The following is a 26,708-nucleotide window of genomic DNA, read 5'->3' on the forward strand; positions in this document are numbered from 1 at the left end:
ATAACAGAACAAGGATTCTTTACATTAACTTGTTTCTTTATATTTATATAGTGTCTTTAAGTTGTGGTCACCCAAACCAAAGTGAACCATAGTGAACTTATGCATATCTTGCTAACAAATATATTGAATTACATAAATTCACAATTTGCAAGAGGGAAATTGAGCTTTAATAATATTTATAATTTAATATTTAATGTATTTTTTACAATATATATTATATTCTATCTATATAAATTACTATTAATACCTGAATTTTTCTGAAATAAATATTTATTGACACAAATCAATGGAATTAAATGCATATTTTTATTTGTAAATATTGTTCTTTTGAATTTAATTTGAATATTTTAGGAACAGTCAAGAATACCTGCTCAAACTTCTGTTTCCACCGAAGGGATGAAACAAGTTTTCCAGTGCCAGGTTGATACATAGCAGCCATTGTATACATCTCTGTGTTCTTCCTCTGTTTGGACCGCAGAAGTGCCAAGGTGGCCTTGGTGCTGAGGTTGAGTGGGTTGGGGTTGTAGGAGCTGACGCACCAAGAACCATACACAGAGGTTAGGGGAGTTGTGTGTGCGTAATTTGGCTTGGTATAATTTAGGAAGCACCAGCTGACACTGGTTGGTGTGCGAAGACTTGGGAATTGAAAAAACTGATGAACATCTGCCAGGTCAGTTAGCAGAAGAGTGCTACCAACAACTCCACCACCCTGATTGGCAGCTAGCTGCACCAGCATGTTTACTGGAAACTTGTTACCAATGTTCTGCTTAGATTCTTCTTGAGTTTCGCTCGAGGAGATTACTGATTGTGGGCTTGAGTTTGCCTCTGGGGTAGACTCATCAACATCAAGCTCTTCTGGGGAATCTGGTCTGCTAGCCACATTCGTAATAATTTGCAAGGGTGGAATGAAGTTGTCTTTTGGTGGCACATCAGGTAAATGAGGTGCAGATGGGTACCCAAGGAATTTAGATGACAAGAAATCAGTTGGTGGAGATGAGGACATCCTCTCTTGTTCATCTATGGAGTCATCTCTCTTTGAAAATTCAGGTTTGGGGGACTTATCTTTTGGTGCACTGGAATTGCTCAGCTCAACTGCACTAAGCTCTTTTACTATCTGGCCATACATCTTTTCTTCCTTGACCCGTTTCTGTTGTTTGGTTTCAATAAAAAGCTCAAGACTGCTAGCTGGTGACAACATTCTCTTACTCCCCCCAATACTAGATGACGCATCTGTAGTAGAGATAGTTCCTGATGTCAAAGACAAAGGAATTCCTGTATTAATGCTCCCGGGTAAATATTCAGGTACTTTCCATATTGGAATATTTAAAGACCCTTCTGAATGTCCTAATATTTTGGATAAATTGATGCCTACATGGTGCTTTGATGCAGTGTCTGCTAGAGAAACAGTCGACACACTGTCTGTGCATAAAACCCTGATAGAAGTTGTGCTCTGAGAATGAGTGACGAGGAGTTGTGAAACACTTGTATACATAACACTACCATAAGATGGCACATTTGTTTGGATCCTGACTGGTACCACCATTCCAGGGAATGATGGTTGTGAACCTACGTTTTGAGTGGCAAAGATAGGCTGAACTTGTTGTAACAAGCTAGTAGTAAGCACTTTAGATGACAAGACCCCAAGTTGCTGTGGGGAGGCTCTTGAGGGATATGGATAGTTGTGACTTGCCCCATCAGTTTTTGAGTCTGTTTTCACCTGAATTTGATGAGAAGGTTGGTATGGTTTTTGTAGCATGGGCTGTAGATTTGGCTGTTTGATATGTAGTTTCTGTAACTGTTGTGTCTGGAACTGCAGGTGCTGCTTGTTTCTTTGTGTTGATTCAGGATGCCAGAACATTGGCTGAAATGGCAAGAAAGGTGAAGATGGCAGGTTGCTCTGAAGTGAAGAGTGCTGAATTATATCCTGGGTCATGTGCTCATGCACTGAATGCTCACTATCTGATGAAAGCTGTGCAGGCAAACGAGTAGCATTCTGGAAATGATCCTCAGGTAGACTGTCCTCACTGATGCTTTGTTGCAGCAAGTGATGTGATCCAAGAACTGACTGTGTACCTCTTTTGGGTCTTGCCAAATCGCTGGTTACACAATAGGATGTACCAATTAAAGCAGCTTGAGAAACATGCTCCGAATGCTCTTGTTTTATATTTAATTCTAAGATTGGCTCTTGAACCACTACTTCAGGATAGACACTGAGAGATGCCTGTCTAACAAGGTAACCTCTTCTACGCTCCTTCATAGCTGAAGCACTTGCATAAACTTCTCCTTGTCTTGAACCGGTTGAAAGACTTCCATAATCAAATGACTTACTACGTATTTCTGGTACTTCAGTGGGTAAAGCACAGGGTGCCTGCTCTGATGATGAGCGTCGCATCTCTCTTTGATGATGGCCTGGTATAGACAGAGAATGGCCACTGCCTGGAACAGTTAAGAACTCAGACTGCTTAGTAAAGTCATCTTGCTTAGTTGGGGATAAAGATTTGATGCTTTCCTCTCTATCAAATGACATTGAAAAGCTTGAGCTATGAGATAAGTTACTTTCTTGACTAGGGCTTCTTGAAAGGCTATTACAAGTGGACTCAAAGCTCGACTCCCCAGAAGAGTGTTCCATATCTGCAAGACGCAGACGTTTCTTCTTTGGGGGCAGCTTCTCTGCAGGAAGCTGGGACAATGTTTCACTCCTTTGTGGCCACTGAAATTCCTCAACATGTTTCTCTAGTTCTTTTGCTGGTACTTCAGGTTCTTTTTCTGGTTTGTCAGGCTCTTCTGTAACTCGTATTTCAGGCACTTGAATATTGGGTTGTCTTACAAGTTTGTGGGGCATATGATACAATGGGTTAGAAGAGAAAGATCCTTGTTCATTGTCACCCTGCTGCTGTTCCATGCTTTCTGATCTATGATGAGATTCAGGGCTCTGCACATCATCAATGTTTTCTGAGTCTGATTGCTCAGAATGATGTCCAGCATGCTTATCTGGCTGATAAAATGGATGGTCAATTGATTCAGTCTTCTCAAATGAGTTTGGCCTGCTCAGCGAATTAGTATGTTGAATGACAGATATTACATTACCAGCAGTCTTCGTGTCTGAATCTTGAACAAGTACAATGTCATCTGGAGTCATACATGAGCCTCTGTCAAAACTGTTTGATGGGCTATGTGCTCTAAACATGGATCCCTTACTAGCAGGAACAGCCTTGGCAGAATCTTGACTTCCTTGTCTTAGCTCATAATCCCCTGTCATTTCAGTTGAGCCACTTCGACTGCTATCATCTTGTCCAAGGCAATCTTCCTCTTCACCCACACTCTTTTTCATGCGCCGTTTTCTTGTGGTAAACTCTGTCATTCCCACCTTTGTACCATATGAACCGTATGCTGTGCGTACTTCTGGGCAAGCCATCTCTGACACAGAGCCTTTAAATTCTGGCATCAGAGGCCCTCTCTCTCCCATTTTCAAACTTGAGTTTGGTGCTGTGATTTTCCCATAGTTCTCTGATTCTCCATGACCTTCTTGGGCAGAGTGTTCAAAGGCGGCCTGCCTCCTTAATCTTTTTAGACCCGCAGCTCCTCCATAAAATACGTCATCTTGGGTCATCATCTCATCAAATGAGTGACTCCCTCTTAGACTTGGTGGGACATTGAGGTTGGTTGGGGAAGGTGTTGGCATTGAGTTGCTTCTAATAAGTGGCCCTGAATCAGAGGGTGCTTCCAGAAGACTTGTGTTAGTTTGGCAAGAGCCAGCATGATAATGCTTTGGGTCACATCCAGCAATTAATTGTGATTCTGCACAATCACTTTGATAAAATACATGACCCTCTGATATCTTTCCCATGGCTAACTCCTGCATGGCACTAGACTTTTTGATATTAGTGTCTTGACTAGCAATAGCTACCATCCCAACTGTGATTGATTGTCTGGATCTGGAGTTGGTTCTGTGGTACCAAGTCCTTCCAAACATTATCTCTTCATATGTCTTTGCATTGGTGTTGGGTGGGCTTATTTGCTGTTCAGCACTCTCTGAGCGTGAAAAATAACCAGAATCAGTACTACCTTTGCTGTGGGGGCTCAAGAGATTTTGAGACTGCTCTAAATCTTGGTCCTTTTTCTCAGTGAGTCTTAAGGCAAGTCTCCGTTTAACCGTATGTGACTCATCTCCTCTGCCCATCTGTCCACCAATAACCGAACCTTTAATGTCTGTAAACTGGGGACACTCTGTGGCAGGTGATGGTACCCCTTGCTTTGGAACAATTAAAATAGGCACTTTCATAGATGCCACAGAAAATTCCTCTGCTGGATCTGCATATGCTGGTCCTCTTTCCATTGGGCTCTTGTCAGACTCAAATGATATCTGTGGGCTCCGTTTTTCAGGAAACATTGCACCTTCTGCAGTTTCTTCATCAGTGTCAGTGCTTTGTTCACCATCAGAGTGTGCCTCTGCTTCCCCAACTGAAGATGCTTGATCAGTGTCTGTTCGAGTTGCTAACTCAGAGAATGGAACAAGTCCTGCTTTGATAGCATGAGCATGAGATTTTCTATGTTTATACAAATTGCTCTTGGTTTTAAATGAGAAACCACATGGAACACAGGGATAAGGACGCTCCCCTGTGTGGGACCGGATGTGTTTTTTAAGCACACTGGGTTTAGCACATGCCCTGCCACAGTAGTGACATATGTACTTTCCTGGCTTCTTGGGTTTTTGTTCCTTCTTATGACTTTCTTCTGGCTGCTCAGGTCCAGATTGGGAAAACTGGCCAAAACCAGTTGGAGACTTCTGACGGGGAAATACTCCATGAGAGCGGGAGTGTACAGTAAACATATCATCTGGTGGCAGAGATTGCATTTGACCAGAGAAAGTCCAGGCATGGGCCTCCAACCCAGGTTGTGGCTTTGTACCACCAAGGAAAGGCTCCTGCGGGTATGAATGTGGCAACTGGTAGGAGTAAGGCAGAGGGAAGACCTGTTGAAACTGGCTTTCATGTGATGAATGTGTCACTCCAGATGACATCAGCTTTCCAGAGCTAAACTTCTGAGTGGAGCTAGCAAGGCTTGTCCCACTTGTAAGACTTTGTTCACGATGCATGTGTCTTTTAACATCTGGATCTGTGAAGGTATTTCTTTTCGATCCAGCAGAGGGCTCAGACACCCATTTTCTTTGTAAGGGGTTCTTTTCCCGTTGCTCCTTGGTGCATTTTTGGCCAACAGGAGGTTCGTGTGTCTCCATTTTTTTCTTGGTACTTCAATGGGGTTTCTTAAGATGTTTGCTAAATTTCATTCATGCAAGCTGTCATGCTAGATGAGTTACTTAAGTGACTCCTAAATAAAAGGTCCTTCCACTTTCATAGTTCAAGTGTTGCTCCACTTTAAAATGTAAATGATGTCCCTCTTTGACAATCAGGTCAGTATCTTTCCATCACTCATTTACACAGTCCATTCATTTTTTGTTTCATCCAAGCTTGTTCCTTTTCTATTTGACGTCTTGTTTCAGTATCTATAAGAGATAAAAAAATAAAGTAAATATAAGTTTAAAGATTGTTTTTAGACAAGGATTGTTGTTCTACATGTATTAAAGAAAATACGGAATATTTAACATTACTACCTAAAAATATTTTAAAAGCTAATGTCTAATAAAGCTGTCGAAAAAACTCAGTTGATCATGTGACTCTGTTGCTGGTTGCTCATCATACTTCAATTACAGCTTGCTTTCTTGTTTTATTTCCTTCAGTTTATTTCTTTCATCTAGGCAGCTGCACAGCTGTGTACCTCTCGCCTAGCAAGTGTGTCAAGAGTTTTCAATGAAGTGATGCAGAGGAGCTACCACCTCCCTCTGCTCATGAGTCATCATTAACAACCTTGCCCACTCATTTCCTAAAGAGACACAAACATATAAAAATAGCCCAAGGAATGCAAATGACATTCTACGTAGTGTGTGTGGGTGTTTAAAGGGCAAATTCTAAGCATTTTCTTCCTTAAGAGTTTTGGGTTTTTCAATGCTTTTAAAAACATTAACACTGTGAACACTTAAAGACAAAGGTAGGAGAAGTACAGACCAAAATAAAGCCTAAAGGTACAGTATGTACTCAAAGCAATAAATAGAACATGAACGTGTTTGTAAAGGGAAGGTACTGAACTCTCTGTGATGTGTATCTTAATCTTAGGCTCATTCTGATTGCAACAGACAGCATTGCCTGAGTATGAGTGAGGAAACTGTGTGATGCTGATGTCTTGAAAGCAATGTGAGCACTAAAAATAGCAGGGCAGAAAAACCACGGGTATTTATAGCACTTGAAACATCAACTTTTGGTTCATTTTGTTTTCATAATTCTTCCATGCCTGACAGAGGAAAGTATGTGTTCACAAACCGAGGCAAACTATGAGTTGAACTTCCCAGTTGCTGTTGCACTTAAGCAGCCATTTAAAATGTAGGCAGTGTTTCCTATAGCACAACATGCACATTTGCACAGCAAACTTTCTTCCCAATTCTGTAAATTAGTGAGGCTTTTAGAAAGCAATCACAGATACATTTCTATAAAAAAAACTACAATGTAGTTTCAAGATAATCCTGATACTTCTATAAGGTTCATAGATTTTTCTTTTGCTATCTGATTAACATGTCATAGACTCCAGCAGTTATTATACGCTGCTGTCACTTTAAGACCTACTCCATGGAGGCAATATATTGATCCATTTTACCCCATGCACTTTATTCTCTCATTCATGCACGTTTCTTTACCACCCTCACGTGATGATACATTTAAGCAGTACTGGGCTGTGTGGTTATTTACACCTACCACAATATAAACAGTAGCAAAAACTGTACCGATAGACACTTTGTACTGTTGCCATGAATGATGCATTTCATCATGCCATCTAGCCATGTTGCTAATGCTTTTCCCTGCTCTTTTCTTGCCTTTCATGACATGATGGGCTTTTGGGTTGTGAGATACTGCATCTGCTTAATGAATTGCATAACCTATGTTTTTAAGGGAGGTTAAAAATACTTAGAATCCCATCTTTAGAGGCAAATGGATGTGCTTATAAAATTGAGAGTGCATGTGTGGGACAAACTGTGAAGAGGATAAGAGCAGTACCTCCATTCACAGCAAATCCATCAGAATTTGCAATAGAATTACTATGTCATCATATTACATAAACCAAAAGAGGTTACAAGAATCTTATATGGCATGAAGTACCTGTGCTCCCTGCCACTGTTAAAAAGTGAATCTACACTATGTACTGTTCTACAGACATAGTTCAAAACATATTTTTCAACCACCCCATAGTAGATGGTTATGAAACTTGTTTATGCCCAAAGATTATTGTGATCCTTGCATGGCTGAGATCAGTATGCTGCTGTCTGGTGTCCCACTCATTTTCCTGCCCCATTTCACCACACAAAGTGTAGGAGGTTCTTAGCCTGGGGCCATAGCAAGTCCTCCATGCTGGATGCACAATATCGGTATAATAAAGAACATAAATACTTTTATAAGGATGCCTGCTCATGAATAAAAATACACCACCTAATCTAAAGCAAGGATTATGCATTTTACAGTTCTGCTGTCAGATTCCAGTGAGAGGATTAACAGCAGTCTTCTCAAAGTCTGTTTGTCAATGAATGCTACACGGTGCAGCAGTCCTAAAAAGATTTGGAGAAGCATTATGTCACATTCTAAGCTATTTGGACATCCTTTTCACTTGAAAGGAGACTCCCTGTCTTTTTAAGGTGCTATCACTTTTAAAGCCATTTTGCAGTGGAAATGCCTAACAAATAAATATATAAATGAATGACTAAATCAAGAATAAAACAGAAGTAGACCTGGAAAAAGTACTTTTTTTTTGCCAAGGTATGTTCTTGAAATATTCTGAGTCATGCTCTTTAACACTGTGATTATCAGCTGCCTGGCTGCCTAACTCCCGCTACATTTACAGGGTTACAGAAATATACAACTAGGGTAATTCAGTCTTATGGTGTGATCTGTTGGTTCAAGCACAAAGATCAGCAACTACAGTAGTGTAAATGACTCAGAAAGAATTAGTTGATATGTATGTGACTGTAGTTTGCATACTTAAGCTAATGGACTCCTTGGATCCAAACCGTGATACTAGATCATGTAGCTCACTGAGGTGCACCTGGGCACACCGGGTAGTATGTTCCGGAGATTGGGTTCCGCCTTTTGTTTGCTCCCTCATGAGTCATGACATCACAGCTATGATGCTGGGGAGGTACACAACCCAGATCTCATTTCTCTGAGTCCAAGTGGCACAATTTTTTGTCTCTTATAGGACAGACACTGAATAATTCAACACAAAGCCAATTGTTTAAATTCAGTGGTTATACAGGATATAATGACAAATTCCTACCGTTAAAACAATTGTGGTCAATTACTCAAACTTTATTTTGCACCTTGTGCATAGAGGTGCATCTAAATTTTGCTTACACCTTGCTTGGTTGTCTCAAGAGAAACTTTACTGCCATGAGGGAATTTCAAGTGTGCACGAATACCACTACTCTTGTAGAGGAGGAGAGGTTGTGGAGTTGATTTTCCATTGTCCTTGTTCCAACTATCCCAACTCATTAGTGATGGAGTTAACTTTTACTACTCCAACTGGCTTTATCATCTGGCACAGAGAAGATGAGAACAAGTCTGAAAATAGACTGAAGTAAGGAAATCACAATAAAGTCTTCTGTTTTAAAGGAATTGGCACATGTCTATTCAAAGCAATTATTCAAGAAACCATAACTCTATGTGGGAAGGATCTCAATAGCTGTTCTTTTATTTAAGTTACTATAACTACGTGGAAAAAGGCACTTCTGTTCAATCAAATACAGGACATTTCTGAGACAATCCTGAATTATGGCACACTAATACTATACTCACATGACCTTTTCCTTCACTTACTCAGGACTTTTGTCTTTGCAGTTTATCTCAGCTCCCTGCAAGATTTACCTTTTGCTCATCCAGCAACTTTTACGGTGTGATTTTGGTCTGTGTTAGCAGGACTGGAGGATGTATCACCAAAAATGTATGTGAGTCAGCCCCCTGGAGTGTCATACTGACTCCTCATTAAGAATCTAAAGTTGAATCTTGGGCACGACTCATCCAGCTCCACATCCAGCTGGGTTAGAGGCCAGTGCAGAGAGACAGGCCTGCTAGAATCATGTCCAGATGGTCAGCGGATGAGAGTTCTACACATCAGCAATATCACAATCACATTCCAAGGACACCAGACTTCCATAATTCACTATTAAACAATAGTAACAATGCTTTCAAAGGCTTCAGAAATGAGGAAATAGGAGGATTGATAGGAGTTCATGAAAAGACAGCAGTTCTGACAGATAAACCAGTCTTTTAAAGCTATACGGAGAAGAGGAAAAAGCCATTAATGCAAAGGGAAGTATTTTTAACACTTGGTACAGGAGAGCCTTAGCATTTGTGTGTGTGCTGGAGAGAGAAAGCTTGCGTGGGAAGCATCTACAGCCATCTCGAGATGGGGTGAGGAGAGTGGGTGACTGTTCCTGTGTGGGTGGGGAAGGCATGGATACGATGCAGGGTTATGGTGTTGATGAATTGCGTTATAAAAGGGGCTTCAGTTACACAACCTAGCCCAGCCCATCCAATTCTCTGCCTGTGTGGGCCGAGATGGATGGCAGAGCTGCTGTGATCCATGCGCAGCCGGAAACGAGGTGCATACAACCCCTTCAAGACATTTGGTCGAATGCGTAATTATCTAGCAGCTGTGATGCCAGCAACTCATTGAGAGCAAGAGAGTGAATGTACCAGAAAAATCAAGCATAAACAGACTCACATTCATGGAAATGATGGGCAATTCTTTCATAAGGACAATATCATGGCATAAAGAAGAGTGAGAAAACACTTGCGTGCTCTGATTAATACAGCAGCGGAAAGGACACATTATCCATTAGCTTGTCATTATAATCATATCAATGGTGATTATTTAAATAACATCATCTCTCCAGACGGCTGCTCTCTCAACAAATTGCTATGCGCTAAAATTTGACTGTGCCTTGACATCAACCATTAAATAAGACATTAGCACTCCTCAGTTTGGGAAATGTTGCAATTTATCTTGATGAACCGTAACCGCAGTTAAGATAGTGCCCAGTTATTATGTCTACAGTTTATGTCCTAATAATGAAAAAGCTACAGATATCTATTTCTACAGGTGCATCTCAATAAATTAGAATTTCAAGGAAAAGTCCATTTGTTTCAGTAATTCAACATAAATTATGAAACTTGTGTATTAAAATAATTCAATGCACACAGACTGAAGTAGTTTAAGTGTTTGGTTCTTTTAATTGTGATGATTTTGACTCACATTTAACAAAAACCCACCAATCAACCAATTAGAATATGGTGAAATGCCAGTCAGCTAACCAACTCAAAACACCTGCAAAGGTTTCCTGAGCATCGGTCTCTCAGTTTGGTTCACTAGGCTACACAATCATGGGGAAGACTGCTGATCTGACAGTTGTCTAGAAGACAATCATTGACACACAAACATTCATTGCCAAAGAAACTGGCTGTTCAAAGAGTGCTGTATCCAAGCATGTTAACAGAAAGTTGAGTGAAAGGGAAAAGTGTGGAAGAAAAAGATGTACAACCAACCGAGAGAACTGCAGCCTTATGAGGATTGTCAAGCAAGATCTATTCAAGAATTTTAATGAACTTCACAAGGAATGCACTGAGGCATGCATCAAGGAATTTGGCTACAGTTTTCGTATTCCTCGTCAAGCCACTCCTGAACCACAGACAACATCAGATGTGTCTTACCTGGGCTGAGGAGTAAAAGAACTGGACTGTTGCCCAGTGGTCCAAAGTTCTCTTTTCAGATAAGAGCCAGTTTTGTATTTCATTTGGAAACCAAAGTCCTAGAGTCTGGATGAAAGGTGGAGAAGATCATAGCTCAAGTTGCTTGAAGTCCAGTGTTAAGTTTCCACAATCTGTGATGATTTGGGGTGCAATGTCATCTGCTGGTGTTGGTCGATGTGTTTTTTTGAAAACAAAGTAACTGCACCCGTTTACCAAGAAATTTTGGAGCACTTCATGCGTCCTTCTGCTGACAAGCTTTTTGAAGATGCTGATTTCATTTTCCAGTAGGATTTGGCACCTGCCCACACTGCCAAAAGCACCAAAAGTTGGTTAAATGACCATGGTGTTGCTGTGCTTGACTGGCCAGCAAACTCACCAGACCTGAAACCCATAGAGAATCTATGGGCTATTGTCAAGAGGAAAATGAGAAACGAGAACAAAAATGCAGATGAGCTGAAGGCCACGGTCAAAGAAACCTGGGCTTCCACACCACCTCAGCAGTGCCACAAACTGATCACCTCCATGCCACACTGAATTAAAGCAGAAATTAAAGCAAAGGGAGACCCTACCAAGTATTGAGTACATGTACAGTAAATTAACATACTTTCCATAAGGAACTTTTTTTTAAATTGGTCTTATGAATTATTCTAATTTATTGAGATTTAGTGGGTTTTCGCTAAATGTGAGCCAAAATCATCAAATTAAAAGAACCAAAGACTTAAAACTACTTCAGTCTGTGTGTATTGAATTTATTTAATACACAAGTTTCAATTTTTTTTTAGTTGAATTACTGAAATGAATGAACTTTTCCACGACATTCTAATTTATTGAGATGCACCTGTCCAAGCCACCAGCCATTTGAAGGGTCTGATGGGAAGCCCTGAGTAAACCAAGCATCAGTTCTATCCCTCTTCTTTCTGTCACAGAAGGTCTACAGTGGGACGGTTCCATGATCGAAGTCCTGTTGTTGGTGACGGGTCAAAAGGCATTGCATGCTGATAGAAAACACAACAGCTATTAAGGAGAGAAAAAAAACCCTTTCAACATGAGGTCATGTCTAATTTAACTGCCACACTGAAAGGCCAAGCACTATCCCCCCAGCACAAGATACGGTTATCAATCAAATAAGTGACTGGACCGGCCACTGGAGAAAAGCGGGGTCTGGAAGGAAAAATGTACCCCAGTCTGGGATAGAGGTCTGGCCTGGGACTCTGAGGCACACTAGCAGTCCAATATGGGGCAGAGCAGTGTAATTACAGGATGGCTCGATAATTTAAAACAGCAAAGATGAAAACATTCTCTGTGAATAACCCATTCCCAAATCAAGAGCTGCATATTTGTGGACTGGTGCAATGCAGGAAAACGATAGGGAAAAGATCATCAGCATCATGTATAGGACATTAGATGGATTTATGACACATTCCTGGAGGCGGTGTATAAAAACATGCCCGCCTTGTGGACTGTGGGAGGGAACATGCGATTTGACACTAAATCTTCCTGTAGGTGCCACTGCTTAGATTGTTTAGTGAAGCGCCAACAATCCTAGGGGTTTTTCAGACTCCACAGCTGTATCTGTTTTAATGTACATGTTTCCATTTAGCCTTGGCTTAAACACAAACACTGCCCTATGGAAGAAAAGACAGGGATAAAAAAAAAAGTGAAAAACAGGGCTTAAACAGGGTTGGTCTTAATTGTCGATGGAAAAATTGTCATATTTTCCACCGGGTAAGCTTGAAACCATTACAAGCTAGCCTTCATTAAATTTTCCACAACATTTTACAGAAATGTCAGGACTGATTAATTGTCTTTCTTACTGGTTCCCCACTTACAACATTATGCTTCATTGAAATTATATCCTTTTTTTCACTTCCTCTAAACTGCATTAGAACCTAATGAGGTTGACTGAACCACGTAAACATAAAACCTGTGGCCAGTTGTTCACATTCACATTTAAAATTACAGAACCCAAGGGGAAATTACTAACTCCAAAGGTGGTCTTAGCTTGACTCTACCTTAAAAGGGGTTTGGACACCAGTGGTGTCAAACTCAATTGCTAGAGGGCCGGAGCCCTGCAGAGTTTAGATTCAACCCTAATTAAACACACCTGATTCAATTAATCAAGTCCTTCAGACTTATTTGAAAAGTACATGGTAGGAGTACTGGAGATGGGTTGGAACGAAACTCTGCAGGGCTCCGCCCCTCCAGGAATTGAGTTTGACACCCCTGTTGTAGACTAAAGCCCGTGTTTTACTTTCCGCATGAGCAATCCAGACGTGTACACAGACAGCGCAAACGTGGATTACTTGTATCGTATACTACCAAAAGCGTACACTGATGGTCCACTCCGCAACAAACATGTGAACAAATAAATGGCCAGAATTACTGCACATCTGGTTGTCTTTATATTGTTTTATTGACGGAATGGACAGGTTCGAGTAGCAACAGGCTTCTTCACGCAGTACCTTTGCATGTACAATGGTGCTTTTGATGTCTTCTGACCTCACATACTTGTCCGCGTGGTCACAAAAAATGGGAGGCACACGGTCATTCACTCAGAGCCTCTACGCACACTCTCCGATGATGATTTTTGTAATACATTACAATACAGGCTTAACACATGTCGACCCTTCTGCCACATGAAGGCATCCCCACAGCTTAAGGTATCCCCACAACTTACTGGATGCAAGTGCATAAAAAAAAAGGTGTTGCACAGAACTAGCAGTGTGTACACAACCATCCTATAATGATAAAAATCCACCAAGTTTTTTTTTATTAATCTACTAAAATCTTTACCCCTTTGTCAAATTGAGCTGATCTCAGATGCCTGTCTTTATGACGTCACACAGACTGGACTGACATCTTACTTTAGAACACAGCAGTTGCCATTTATCTTAGTCGCCAAAGACATAGTGAATTACATTTGTTTCTGAAGGGAATGCACCCCCAACCTACCTAAATGTGTCTATCTTCACACGAAACATTCATGGTCCAGCTTCATCAAGAGAAAAAGTGAGTATAAGGTTTTTTAGTAAATCTATGCAAATACCCATTCCTAATAATGTGCTAATTAGCTAATTTCATGATAAATGGGACTAAAATAAACAGTGCCTCAGAGAGCGGCTCGGAATAGAAAGGGGCAGGGTCAGCAGAGCCCATTAACATTTAAAGGAAAATGCTACAAAAAAGCGCTGAAAAGAGCTGCTTTCAACACGGTAAAAAAGGTGTTTTTGACACTACTACTGAGAAATTTCAACCAAAATATGTTACAGTGTTTTCATTAAGACCCTAAAGAATCATATCAATCTGTAGAAAATGGGCATCTGATGACTCCTTTAAACAAAGCAAATGCAGCACCGCACATTTTGTGGGTTCAACTGGATAGACTATCAAAAACATTAAAATGCAACAATGACACTTACATCATCCTGACCGCATCTCGTGCGCTGCTGAGTCTCCCTGACGCATTTTTTTTTATTTTAAACTTGACGAATATTCCTATTTTTGATTCACAGTCTTCTCATTGCAGACAGGCACGACACTCATTTCAGCATGTGTTTGTGTGTTGGCTGTCTGGTTGATGCTCATAATACACGACTTTAAATGAAAAAAGTGTTAAACTATCATGCAATATATCAGGAAAAAAATGATATTGTTATTGATGATGGTGTACCGTCAATAAATATCAATATCTTTTTATTGCCCAAGCCTAGCCACTACTCTGAGCACCATTGAAAATAAATCCTGTCACTGTTCACGGCTCAGGCTTTGAAGCACAGGCATTTGTGGTATCCACAAATATATCATACAGTAGAACTGTGGAACAGATTTAATGTTCAGATCTTTGCTCATGCTATAAGGGCCTAAAGGCCGGAATACACTGCATGACTTTTGCCAAGATTTTTGGCCCAATTTGCAGTCTGGATGCTTTAGCTGCCGAAAGTCAGAGCAAGTCTACCAGTGCTTTAGACCATGATTCCATGTAGTCAGAGGATATCAGTCATGTTTGATATTTCGAGTCAGTTTTTGAACACATATTGCTTTCATTTTTGTACACCACCAAACACCTCTCCATGTAAATCCTAATGTCTATCTGCGACAGATTATGTACACTCAAGGCTTGTACACTGGCACTGTACACCAAACGACCGAAGATGAACTCGCAAAGAAACACTGGTGTACAGTGCCAGTGTACAAGCCTTTAGTGTACATAATCTGTCGCAGATAGACATTAGGAATTACATGTAGAGGACTACAAATTGGTATCAATACCAAAATATCCTTTTTAAATCTTTGAACTTACTAAAGGGGCTCTTAAATATTGATTAATCTATATGACTCCACTCCTAAGCTTATCAAAATATTTATTAGCCATGGTAAATCAGATATAATCAGCAATGCACTTTTATCTTCCTACTGCATCTGTGAGCCATGCAACCTCAGCACACGGTCCTGCCAGATGCACAGCCCAAGGAACATGTGTCTCCCTAACCTCAATTTTCCACTTTGTCCATGTTAAACACCTGGTTCCTTCATGGCCTCCCTTCATTGCTCTTGTGTGGTGTGACATTGTGTACTCACCCAGAGGTTCTCTGTAAGTCCGGGATCTGCTTGTTTCTCAGGGTAAAGGCCTCAATGCTGCTCCCTCTATGGTAGTCAGGTTAGGCAGGCGAAGGCTGAGCAGTGGGGTGACAAGTAAGATCCCCTGGCCAGGGTACTGAGATTATGCAGACCACTGTAGAGAAATGAAAGAAAACAAATTTAATGATAATGTGAGACTAAATAGAGGCTATCAGAGTAGCTTAAAGCTCTTCATATCGAATAAATGAACTGGAACTGAGCATCTGCTAGAACAATATTTCCACTCCCTTTGGAGCAATCATGCTCTATCTCTGATGTGTTTACGCACAAATCATATTGCAATGAAGAGTCTGTCTGTGGGATAATATACGCAATATTATAAATGTTATGAGACATGCCAGTACAGATTCAAACTGATTAAACAAGATGGAACTTGTCTTTCACATTGTTTGCCATTTCATAAATGTACAAAAATCATGTAGACTGTAATCAAACACTGGGCGTAATTATATTGATTGGTGATCTACCAGAATGAGGTTTTCTAACAAAATGTGTTGCCTTTAAAACACAGACACCAAAACGTTAAAAAAGGCATTCAAGACATAAAAATAGCAAAGAACCCAGGTGACAACCACAGGGCTTCATTGTTTGTGCCTGGAGGAGAGTGAACCTTGGCCAGCAGTCTATGATGGAGAAAGAAATATTAATGCTGTAATATTACTATAAGTGTACTATTGCTATTGTTCTGTTCCGTTCATAATCCTAACCCTAAATAGAACAAATATCAAAATGGAATACGACTACAAATTCATGTATTTCTTTGCATTGTATATCCATTCTTTTATTCTACTATGAGAAGATAAAGATGCCAGAAAAAGTCTCTCTGACAAAGACCACAACCGTAAGGTCTTAGTTCTTAGTCATACAATTTGGTTGGCCTTTGTAGTGGCATTCAGGCCTGCTCTCCAAAATCCCATCTAGAGAAGCATGCTTCACCATGTTTTCATGCTCCCTGCCTTGCAGTGAATGCAGCCAAGCTGTGCTCTTCAGCCTCACAATCTAAAATGTGCCCCAGAGCTGGAGATATTACAAACACCATTATGCTTCTCTGCTGCACTAAGACAAGCTTAGCTAATCCAGAAAAACAAGACATTTCTGTGAGGTTGCATCACAGTCTGCAGTGGAGCTCACCCAGGGTAAACACATGCAACACTTCCTCTCAGCCGCAACAACAAAACCTTTCACCAGGGCTCATGTGTATTGCACTGCACACCAATTCAAGACACCAGACTTTCAAAACGTTTTAACCATACAGTATTAAGGTTTAATTTGTCTTTAGAATAAAACATGCTGATTAAAAAGCCATAAATGATCAACCTTACCGACTAGGCATGGTTTGAAGTATATTTTAGTTGCTAAAATGGATTTCAGCACTTTGGTGTTAGTAAACCAATGGTTTGTTCCAATGGTTTCTACGTATGTTCTAGGCTTATGATGCTTTAGGGAAATGCAGTCCAGCTACAGTATTTATATTGCTTGCTCAAAACCCTTTACAAAGGAGCTCACCCACAACAGGTCGTCAAGTGCTCACAAGAGAGACTATTCTTACCACTGAGATGTGCTGTGATGAGGGCAATGATGAGTGCTCGGTCTTAAAAAAAAACATCCAAAATAGAGACCCAACATTGAGCTTTTAGCTAAATGAACAGGCGATGAATTGGAGATGTACAGAGTATAAATAACTGCCTGTAATTATATGACTCCATTTTTTTCCCTGGAAATTATCCTTTGAAAGTACTTGAGGACATGTGGCACATTTTGTCAAAGCTCTCATAAGCTATGCTCTGTGCCACTCCACAGTGTGTGAATTAAAATGTAAAGAGTGACAAGTGAATGCATATTTTCTATTTCAATGGTCTGAGTAATTTCAGCAAAATGATTTCAGTGGAAAATGAGCCATGTTATGTCATGCCATAAATGCATTTCCAACCCCCTTCCCAACATTTTTTGCTAAGTTTGTCTTAAGGTAAAGAGGGTTACAGAACTGACACAGGATATATTATTATGAAGCTGTTTCTACCCTAATCCGTTTACTTCAGTGAGGGAACACAAACTCCTCATAAAAATGAAATCATGCAGCCTGATCAACCAGGTGAAAGTCCTAGTTGTTCAAAAGGATCTTATGTAATATCAAAACGCAAACAATTTTTGTTTCCAGTTCAATTATTAATGTGTGTTGCATGCTAAGATGTAAAGTCACAATGACAGATTTGTCTTTTTTTTTTTTTTATAAATTTATATAAATTTTTAGAGAGATCTGTAGCATATGAGTCACAGAATTTCAGATAACGATTTATACAGGCAGTTTATTGGGCACATCCTGGCCAGCAACCAGTGTAGCTCAGTGCATTTAGCCTTATTTACACTCATCTGGCTTGAATATTGCATGTGGTCAGCGACCACATCCTTTGAGTAAAATTTGTCAAGGAGATGAGCCTTCCTGTTGCCTCACTTCCACAACATTATTCAGGGTGCTAAAAAATTAATGCAGAGTAATACTGGAAAGTTAGCAAGATCATTTGAGGTGGCGTTAAGAACCTAAATGTATCACGGAGGAGGAAGGGTCCTGGGGCTAGAAGAGCTGTCATCATTCTGACTCGCCACTCATCGTACCAGCCCTGCAACCATGGGAACCAATGTGCACTTTGTCAGGAGCACCTGCCTCACCCTGACACCTCCATTGCGCTCACCGCTTTCTCTCATTTCCTCTTTTACTCATTCTCTTTTAAACCTCTTTTCCTCTGCTCGTGTATCATTTTGCATTCTCTTGCATGACTGATGAACTATGAAGCCATCCTTTTTCGAATCTGAGCCTCTTTTTACTTGAGGAAGTCAGTTTAATGAAGCCCAGCTGGAGACAAATAATAGGGTGAGGAGGAAGTGTTACTAAACAGAATAGATCAACCCAACACCAGTCAAATCCTCGTCCATGGATTGCCATCGATATGTGCAACTATTAACAACTACATGAACAAATCCACACTTTTGACCCTCACAGCATCACAAGTTCTCCCCATCTCGCACTCTCCTCCTCCTCCATAATTAATACCATTCTTTTTAATAAAAACTCTTAAGACTCACTGCCTTTGTGTCTCTTTAATAGGACTTGTAGCTCCAGGCACCATATAGAGACAATGCAATTACCTTATATTTAATGGGGCAACTTAAAAATTTATGGAAGGAAACTGGAAAGTACTTTTGACAAATGACACTACCAACAAAGGTGACAGCTCCCTCCTTCGGCTTAGTCTTAAAAAAGAACGCAGAAAAAAGGAAAGGATCCCGTTAAACCATCACATGTCTCCCAGCGCAAACAAACAAATCAGTAGGCTCTGTTGTTCTCCTTCAGCCCCAGCTGCACACAATCCGCCACCAACCCCCCCCATCCCCCCTCCCCCCCCCCCCATTCCATCTTTCTCTTTGCTTCCTTCCACCCTTTGATTCCCATGCCTCTTCATTACAGGGCGTTTAAATGGAAAGAGCACCTCTGATGGGTGAGTGCATCAGTGAGGAATTTGGCGTATAGTTGTGGTCATGACATCAGAGTCACACATTTTATTATTGGGTGGTGAGTGTTCCCCTGACGGCTGGGGTCCAGTGTCATGTTACCCCTCACAAAAGCCGGGAAATCGGGCTAAGTGGATTTCCTGACTGCACATGCTGACTTGTACTCAAATTAGCTCCAATGGCAGGCCAAAATAAAGATCTGAAATAAAAGTGGCAAGATTGGTTTTCTGTGCTTTTAACTAATATGTCTGATCTTTGCAGCAGATTGAGAAAGGGTTCGCTTCTGGTCAGTGGGTTGGCCATTCGATCATCTTTGTACTCTGACAGAAGAACTACTTTCACATGTGACATGGTTTTTATGGTCAATCCAGATGGGACCTTCCCATCTGAACAGTATCTACGAAATAAAAGTAAAATACAGAGGCAACTTAACAACAATACACATACAAAACATTTCTATAAAAAATATATAAGATTTCTTAATAATAAAAAATGTGCACAGCAACCATTATAGCATGGCTGCAACGTCAAGAACAAATTAAATGCTTTGCAAACATTTCAAGATAATAAATGGCACATATAACAGAATCAGCCAGATACCCCTGTGGAAAATTATGTTTGGTATTCAATGACTTATGAGTTGTCCAATCTTAAAAGGCAAGAAGTTGATTTATTGCTTATGACTAATTTGAAACATCATGAGGCAAATACCTCTAGTGGTGTTATAGTCAAACAAAACAGCTGAAACAAAAATATTTAAGTCTCATAGTTTATTGTGATTTAGATGAGCTATAAAGCCCTAATCACACACCGTCAATTAGGCAAAGTTCCAGAGGTAGTGCTGTCTCCATTGCTTGTTTATCTAAAGAGTCAGCGGAACCATATGACCAAGAACGAGGCACAATGAGCATCTCCTCAATCCAGCAGGTGTAGAAGAGCTGGGCTTTCGCTCTGTAATCAGCGCATTGGGAGACAGGATTTGGGCTGCAACAAATTGGAGCCACATGGTGTTTAATGGCCATTAATCACACAGTGCCATGACCATCTTGGGCAAGCCACGACAGTCGCCCCCAGAGTGAGCTAATCAGTGTCATCTTCTCCAGCTCTTTGCATCACTGTGCATCTGACTTTTAGGCCCAGACTGAAAGGGGGAAGTGACATTTACGTCATTGGGGGATGAGTGGACCAGTTACCATCCTTGTCACCCCTTTCACAAGCAGCACTCTTTTCAGATCAGAGGCGGGCCTCTGTGAAGGAATGGTGCCAGCATCAGCATGAGTCCATCCGCTGCCAAGAGAACTCTCCCCTGAGATTGAAATAGGGGCAGTGTGACTTATATCACACAAGCTGAGAACATTACGTTGGGTGTGATAGTAACAGATCCGTAACAAGCACCCTGAGAGAATGGCTTGAGGAACCCATATGTAGAGCACCCCATCCCAGCCTTCACGCTGGCCAAGGGCCAAAGAAGAACCTCTCCTCGAGGATCACTGCAAGGTCACTGGGTTCAGCTGTCTCTTTTGCCGTGTAAGGGGAGTCCGCCCACTTGTCCTTCTGTTCTTCTCTCTCCTTCCTCTACTAAAGAAAAACAAGAGCAGATTCTCCACGATAATACCGTGAGTCAAGCTCACTCTATCTGTTCCAATCTCCATGCTGTTATACAAGTCAAGAAGCTGGCGCTGAGCTGGTGTCTGACTCAGTCTGTAAAACACATCCAGGCCCCGTCTGTCCAGTTTCCACTCATTTTCTCTCTAACATGCCTTTTCACCAATTTACTTCAGCCGAGAGGGAGGGCGGTTGTTAAAAGTACCCAGGCAGTTTGGTGGGGACTTTGACACAGCAATGGCAGCTATTTGGGTTGAAATGAGAGCTTTACGGCTGTGTAATTGATGGGCTCGGGCAGCAAAACCACCGCACAGAGCCATTACCCTGTGAGAGACATGCACTCCTTTTATAGAAGCCCACCATATATAAACATATCAACTCAAGGTTGAGGAGTCCGGAGACTTGATGCAGCAGTGGCTATTAACACCCAATCAGCAATGGCACCAGTCAGAATGAAACACAAAATAACACATTTGCCACCTTTCTGGTTTTCATTGAAAATACAACATTCCAGATTGTTGGCTAGAGAGTAATGGGAGAGTAATATAGTGTACGATTTCCTGTTAAATTATCTGAGGTGATGCTAGACATCCTTATTCCTGGATATTAGGTATTGCAGCAGGAAGCGGGTCTTCCTGTAATGGTCTTTGATAGGCCTGTAGTGAGAAACCAGCTGCTTTCAGTAGCATCCTCTAACCAATAACCCACTGCTTTCTCCTAGGGGGGTAAACAGCACTTCCTGTGCAGCAGTCTTGTAACACGGCACCACTCCTTCCATCCCCTCAAACCTAACTCTGACTTTCAGTCTTGATGCATTGTTAAATTTCCTGAAACCTGTATTACACAACTCAGAAGTGAAGAATGTTTATATAATATTTCCTTCTATACATCAGAAAGAACTCAAAGAGTCAATGTTTTTGACTCAAGAGTCAAATTTCAATGCAGCTTAATAGCTGGTTTTCCATGAGAAATCAGTTCTACATCTGCAAAGCACAATTTTCTGTAATTCTAGAGAGAATAGGCTACATAACTGCCAGAACAGTTGGTCAGACATAATGTCATTAGCTGACATTATAGTATATTCTATTTGTTAGGTTATTGATATAGGAACTGTTGTAATTATCTAATATAGAGCGATAGATGGCTAGAACAAAAGAAGGATAGATAGCTAGAATTCTGAATTTGGTAAAACCAGTGAGTAGGTTTGCTGCAACAGTTGGTGTTGACAGTGTTACCAGTGTTAAGCTGCAACACTGGCACAGCCCCACTGTCTGTTTTTTTTTTTTGTAACAAAAATCTCTTCAAAAAACCCAACTACAATTGAAAACTGAACGTGGCTGCTCAATGCAGTCGCATCACAGGTCAGCAGCAAGAGTCAGATTTCATTCATGTGATTCGAGCTGACCGACAAGAAGAGTGAGGTGAGACATGGCGGATGGCGTAAGATTTTTTTACATTAACATCAAGTTGTATGCCATGCCTGCGAGCTTTCTTATTTCTTATTTACTTGGTGACACAGTGTTTAATTTTTCAAACTTTGTGTAAGTTATATAAGGCCTATAGCTTGGTGCATTTTTATTTGGTTTGTAAACAAAAGTGCTTTGTTAATCAAATTTCCTCACTGTCACAACACTACAGAGTGACAAGCAGGCTCCGAGGAAGTCAAGGAGTTTCCCTCTAAAGGGAAGTTGCTCAAGACTTTTCTGTAAACCCAATGACATTTTTTATGAACTAATATATGCTTCAGTCTAGGTCAAAAGGTGACTCTTAAGTCCAGGAACTAATGCAAGATTCCTTCTCACACTAATTACTCATGATCACACTTCTAGCAAGAGACACTTCCAAGAAAAGGAGTATAGCAGCTGTTAAAAGTAAGAAAGAGTTCTGGGCCTACTTGAACAGCACTTTATGGAACATAAAGAGTACATTAGACTTCCTGTTGTTTTTCTGAAACGTGAATCTAGCATTGCTATACCACAAACACGGAGGAAAAATTTTCCAGGGGATGAAGTGCTGATTGACCACTGCAGGGATAACAGTGCCATGGTCACAGCATTCTCTGGCTTTTGATATCCACTCTGCTGTGTCTGCACTGAGCTGTTTTTAAACCAACACCAGAGTCAAGGAGGCTGTGCTGCTGCTGGAAGCCCTTCTTCAAGACAAAGTGTTTCCTGAGAAGAACTGATGGTGGTTAATGCATAAATGTGTCGCTTACACACTGCAAAAGAGCAATATGCCGATTCGACCTCAACCGTGCTCCATTTCCAACTACACAGGAGGATTTTACCCATGATCAGAGAGTATCACCAAGCCATTAACTGAACTGAGAAAATTTGACATTTTGCGGCTCTCCCCTAAGACCCAATAGAATAATATTATTACTGGAGAGAAAGTGCCCTGCCCTCCAACCACTCCTATAATTAAGAGTGAATACAGGCCACGGGGGATGATCCTGGGGGCCAAGAATATCAATCAGTCACCCCACAGTGTTTCTCTGGGCTCTGCTGGCTGGCCCACATTATACAGAACACAAGCCTGTTTGCTCTGTGGCGCCTGTCCCTTTAACTGTCATTCTGCGGGAGACAGACATGCGCGGGAGATAACAACAGCCCCTCCGAAAGCCTCCTGATGCATTAATATTGAAGTGCAGGACTAAAGTGGCCCACTACAGTCAAGTCTGGCATTCAAGGCCACATAATCTAGCGGAAGTAGAGAGGGAGGGAGAGCCTTTTGAGCCACTTGAGTCCTAAGGACATGGTTGTATTTCCAAAAACAGGACTCTGCCTTTATGCTTTGCCTGTGGGAAGAGCTTGTAAAGTAGCTTGTGTCCCACATGCACAATAACACAGCCAGAGTCACACCTCGTCAGCTTTCCCAGGAATTGCCATATTTCCTTTCTCCACCAGAAAAAACAATCAAGAGTCTCGCTCTACTGACACCAACTGCGAACAATTCTTGATACTTAGATCTTTATCAGAGAAGGGCCGTTCCTACAAATTGGGTCTATCTGTGTAATGCGATTAAAGCCTTTACTTCCAGGAATCTGACAGGGAGACAAAGCGTCTTTGGTGTCTGGCTCAAGTGCTGAGGGTGGAACTATCACAGCTGTGTGAGGAAAAAGAGGAAGCCACTGTGGCATCATAATTATGGCATCTTCAGTAAAATAACAGCATCTCCATTTCCTCTTCATAGCTGCTCTTCACCTCTGGCTATGTGCCTTTGACACATTGGCTGGCCAATATAAGATAACTTTTCAGATGCGTTTTTTGGTGGTCACTTCTAAAAGTCTTTTTATTCCTGTAAATTGAAAAAAATTGTACAGATAGAAATTTTTTTTAAATATTCACTAGGGCTATCGCAATACCGAGCTATTGACAAGCAAACCGCAGAAAAATGCAAGAACCGCAGCAACCACAATTTTTGTGCATTTTCTTTTTTCATAGGGTTATGCCCTTCTCGTTTTACACTTTGTGCATGTGTGCTGAATATTAAATGAGTAATGATAACATGTTTGATTACTTGCGAGTCATATATATGTGAAAATAAGTTGCAATGTTCAAGGAAAGCCAAATCTCTGTTTTAGCATTGACGCAACGGTCAGCTGATCCTTCTTACATGGCACTCAAAGTTAAAATGATTTCAACAGTGCTTTTCATTATGTCTGATGATGTGTAGTTAAATGAACAGTTTAAAGACTCACTCAAAGACCTCACTTCCTTGCTGCAACCTTGTGGTGCAACAATCTTACTGCACTTACTGCCACCCGTCTAGAACGCGCACAGGTGGAATATCAATAGAAAGTCTCTTGTCCATTCAGATTCAAGGATCAGAACGAACCGTTATACATATAGGCTAATAATAGCGTAACAATCTTATTGTTAGGTTTATGTTCTGTTATTTGGATCATTATTTTGTCATTCTCAAAATGTTTGTTTACTTCACTTCCTGTTTCGCTATTTGGTTTCGGTTTCATTGGTTTCTAGATATGACCTCGTTGTATCATAACACACACACGCACGCACACACACGAGCTGCACGATTAATCGTATGAGATTGTCATGCGTGTCTCTTTAGTAAAGCTGGTTGTTTGATTAGTGCTAAATATCCATCACCTGCTTTCAAATGGAGCGGCACTTAATATACAGAGCCGTAGTTCGCTGACAAGCTATGCAATGGTGATAATACCGTGAACCTTGCTATTGAGCCACTCAAAATTACCTTAAGGGAAATTTCTTCATCGCAACAGCCCTAATGTACACCTATAATTGCAATCAAATCATCTGGTCCTTTTCAGCATGCAAGAAGTGGCTAAAATAATAATTATTCAACAATTTTGGCCACAACAATATTTTGGTGCCTTACAAATGGAACGGAAGCCTGTTTTTACCCTCAGAGTAAAAAAAAAAGAAAAAAGAAAAAAAAGAAGGCAATTAAAAAAGAGAGCGAAATAAAGCCATATTGTGAAATATGAAGTCAAATGGTGAGATATAAAGTCATAATTACAAGAAAGAAAATTCCATTAAAAAAGAGATTAAGTCAAAATTGTGTGAATTTTTTTAACTTTTTTTATATAAATATTTGTGAGAAATATATATATATTTTATAGATATAAGATATTGATATTTAAGTCAAAATTATGAGAGAAAAAAAATCTGAGATATGAAGTTAAAATAAATAAATTCTGAGATATATATAGTTATAATATTAGACAAATTAATAATTACAAGATATAAAGTCAATTATGAGAAAAAGTGGTAACTGTCAGATTTAATTAATAATTAGGAGAAATACAGGTGTGATTCCGGGATATAACAAATTATGTTGTGAGATATAAATGATGTCAGAAATAACTTTGTATTTTTTTTTTTTTTTACTCAAGAGGCAGAAACAGGCTTCTATGGATCTGATGTAAAGAGGTTTCCAGTGAAAGAGAAGTGTCAGACAAAAATGTATTAATTGTCTCCTTATCTATATCTGCCGGTCTCTATCCCTGAAACGGCCTCAAGTGTGCACACAATGAGTGGCTTTGCACTTCTGAGGAGCTGCTGAAATCAGAGCAAAATAGGAGATATTACATGAAGGGAATACACAAATGTGACCTGTGATTTTGCTGCATTTACTAATCCTTTCCATCGAGTTGTTCAAGGCACTAAAAGATAACTGAAAAGATAGCACTAACATTACAATCACAGAAAGTCAGTGAATGCACAATCTTGGGTGACATACCAGGTTGCAACGCTGAGATCCACACAGCGACTACTACTGTTGACGCCGGAACTGTGCCAATGACGTTGGAGGAAGTGGTAATGTAAAGGTGCGAACTCAACTCCCACAAGACTGGAGATACAACACCACAACAGTGCAGGCGACTGATTCGCTCGCACACACGTACACATCTGCCCACATGCAAGAGCAAATCTCTATAGCTCTCTTTGAGCGAGGAAACAGAGGAAGTGAGGTGAAGAATGATGAATTGTTTTTTTGTTCATTTGCTCTGAATAGAGGGTCAGGCCACCAGTTTCCCAGCCATGGAATTAGGGTCTCCACACACACTTGAGCTGAGAACAAACACTGATTAACAGTTCGAGGCCTGGAAACTCTGGGTACCACCTGAGGAAACAGAAATGGAGGAACAGGCCAGAAATTTCCCCAGACCAAATATTACCCATGGAAAAGCTGGGCACGAGCACGTAAATACACATATTTGCGCAAACAAGCGCAAAGCACTTTCTGATGGCATTGTCATTTTTTTCTTTCTCTTGTTGTGAGTCCCTTTGAGGAATTATTTTTCCAAGCTACTCGGAAAGTGGAAAATCAAGCAGCTCTCTGGCATTTTCCACATCTGTCGTAACATGACGAGTCCTTTCCCCGGGCATGTTCATTTCCAAAGGCATGTCCGTACTGTAATCTGACCATTAATTTCCATTTCTAAAAAACACAAATACATCACAAAGGCAGCACATTGGGGATGGAATCGCTTATTCACAATTTCTCAGCCTCTCCCAGCACTGGGATGAAACCCCTCAATACGAAATTAAGATAATTGTTTTTCCAGTTCCATTGACATGCAGCTGAGCCTTTCCGTGTGGCCGTGTCTCCGGCTCAGCTTGTTCC

General features: G+C 40.7%; 1 protein-coding gene across 5 annotated transcripts in view; it reads right to left on the reverse strand.

Moving 5' to 3' along the window:
* Positions 1–26,708, reverse strand: part of LOC127938964 (transcription factor HIVEP2) — a 74,588-nt gene that overhangs the window by 10,060 nt on the left and 37,820 nt on the right. For all 5 annotated transcript variants that reach the window (XM_052535901.1, XM_052535903.1, XM_052535900.1 and 2 more), the window contains 2 exons: positions 15,423–15,576; positions 368–5,503 (listed from right to left, as the gene is read on the reverse strand). In XM_052535901.1, coding sequence (XP_052391861.1) covers positions 368–5,236 — 4,869 coding nt within the window. In that variant the 5' untranslated portion in view covers positions 5,237–5,503; positions 15,423–15,576. The remainder of the gene's footprint in view (positions 1–367; positions 5,504–15,422; positions 15,577–26,708) is intronic.

This window comes from Carassius gibelio, chromosome A20 (genome assembly GCF_023724105.1).
Source record: "Carassius gibelio isolate Cgi1373 ecotype wild population from Czech Republic chromosome A20, carGib1.2-hapl.c, whole genome shotgun sequence".
NCBI classification, from domain to species: domain Eukaryota; kingdom Metazoa; phylum Chordata; class Actinopteri; order Cypriniformes; family Cyprinidae; genus Carassius; species Carassius gibelio.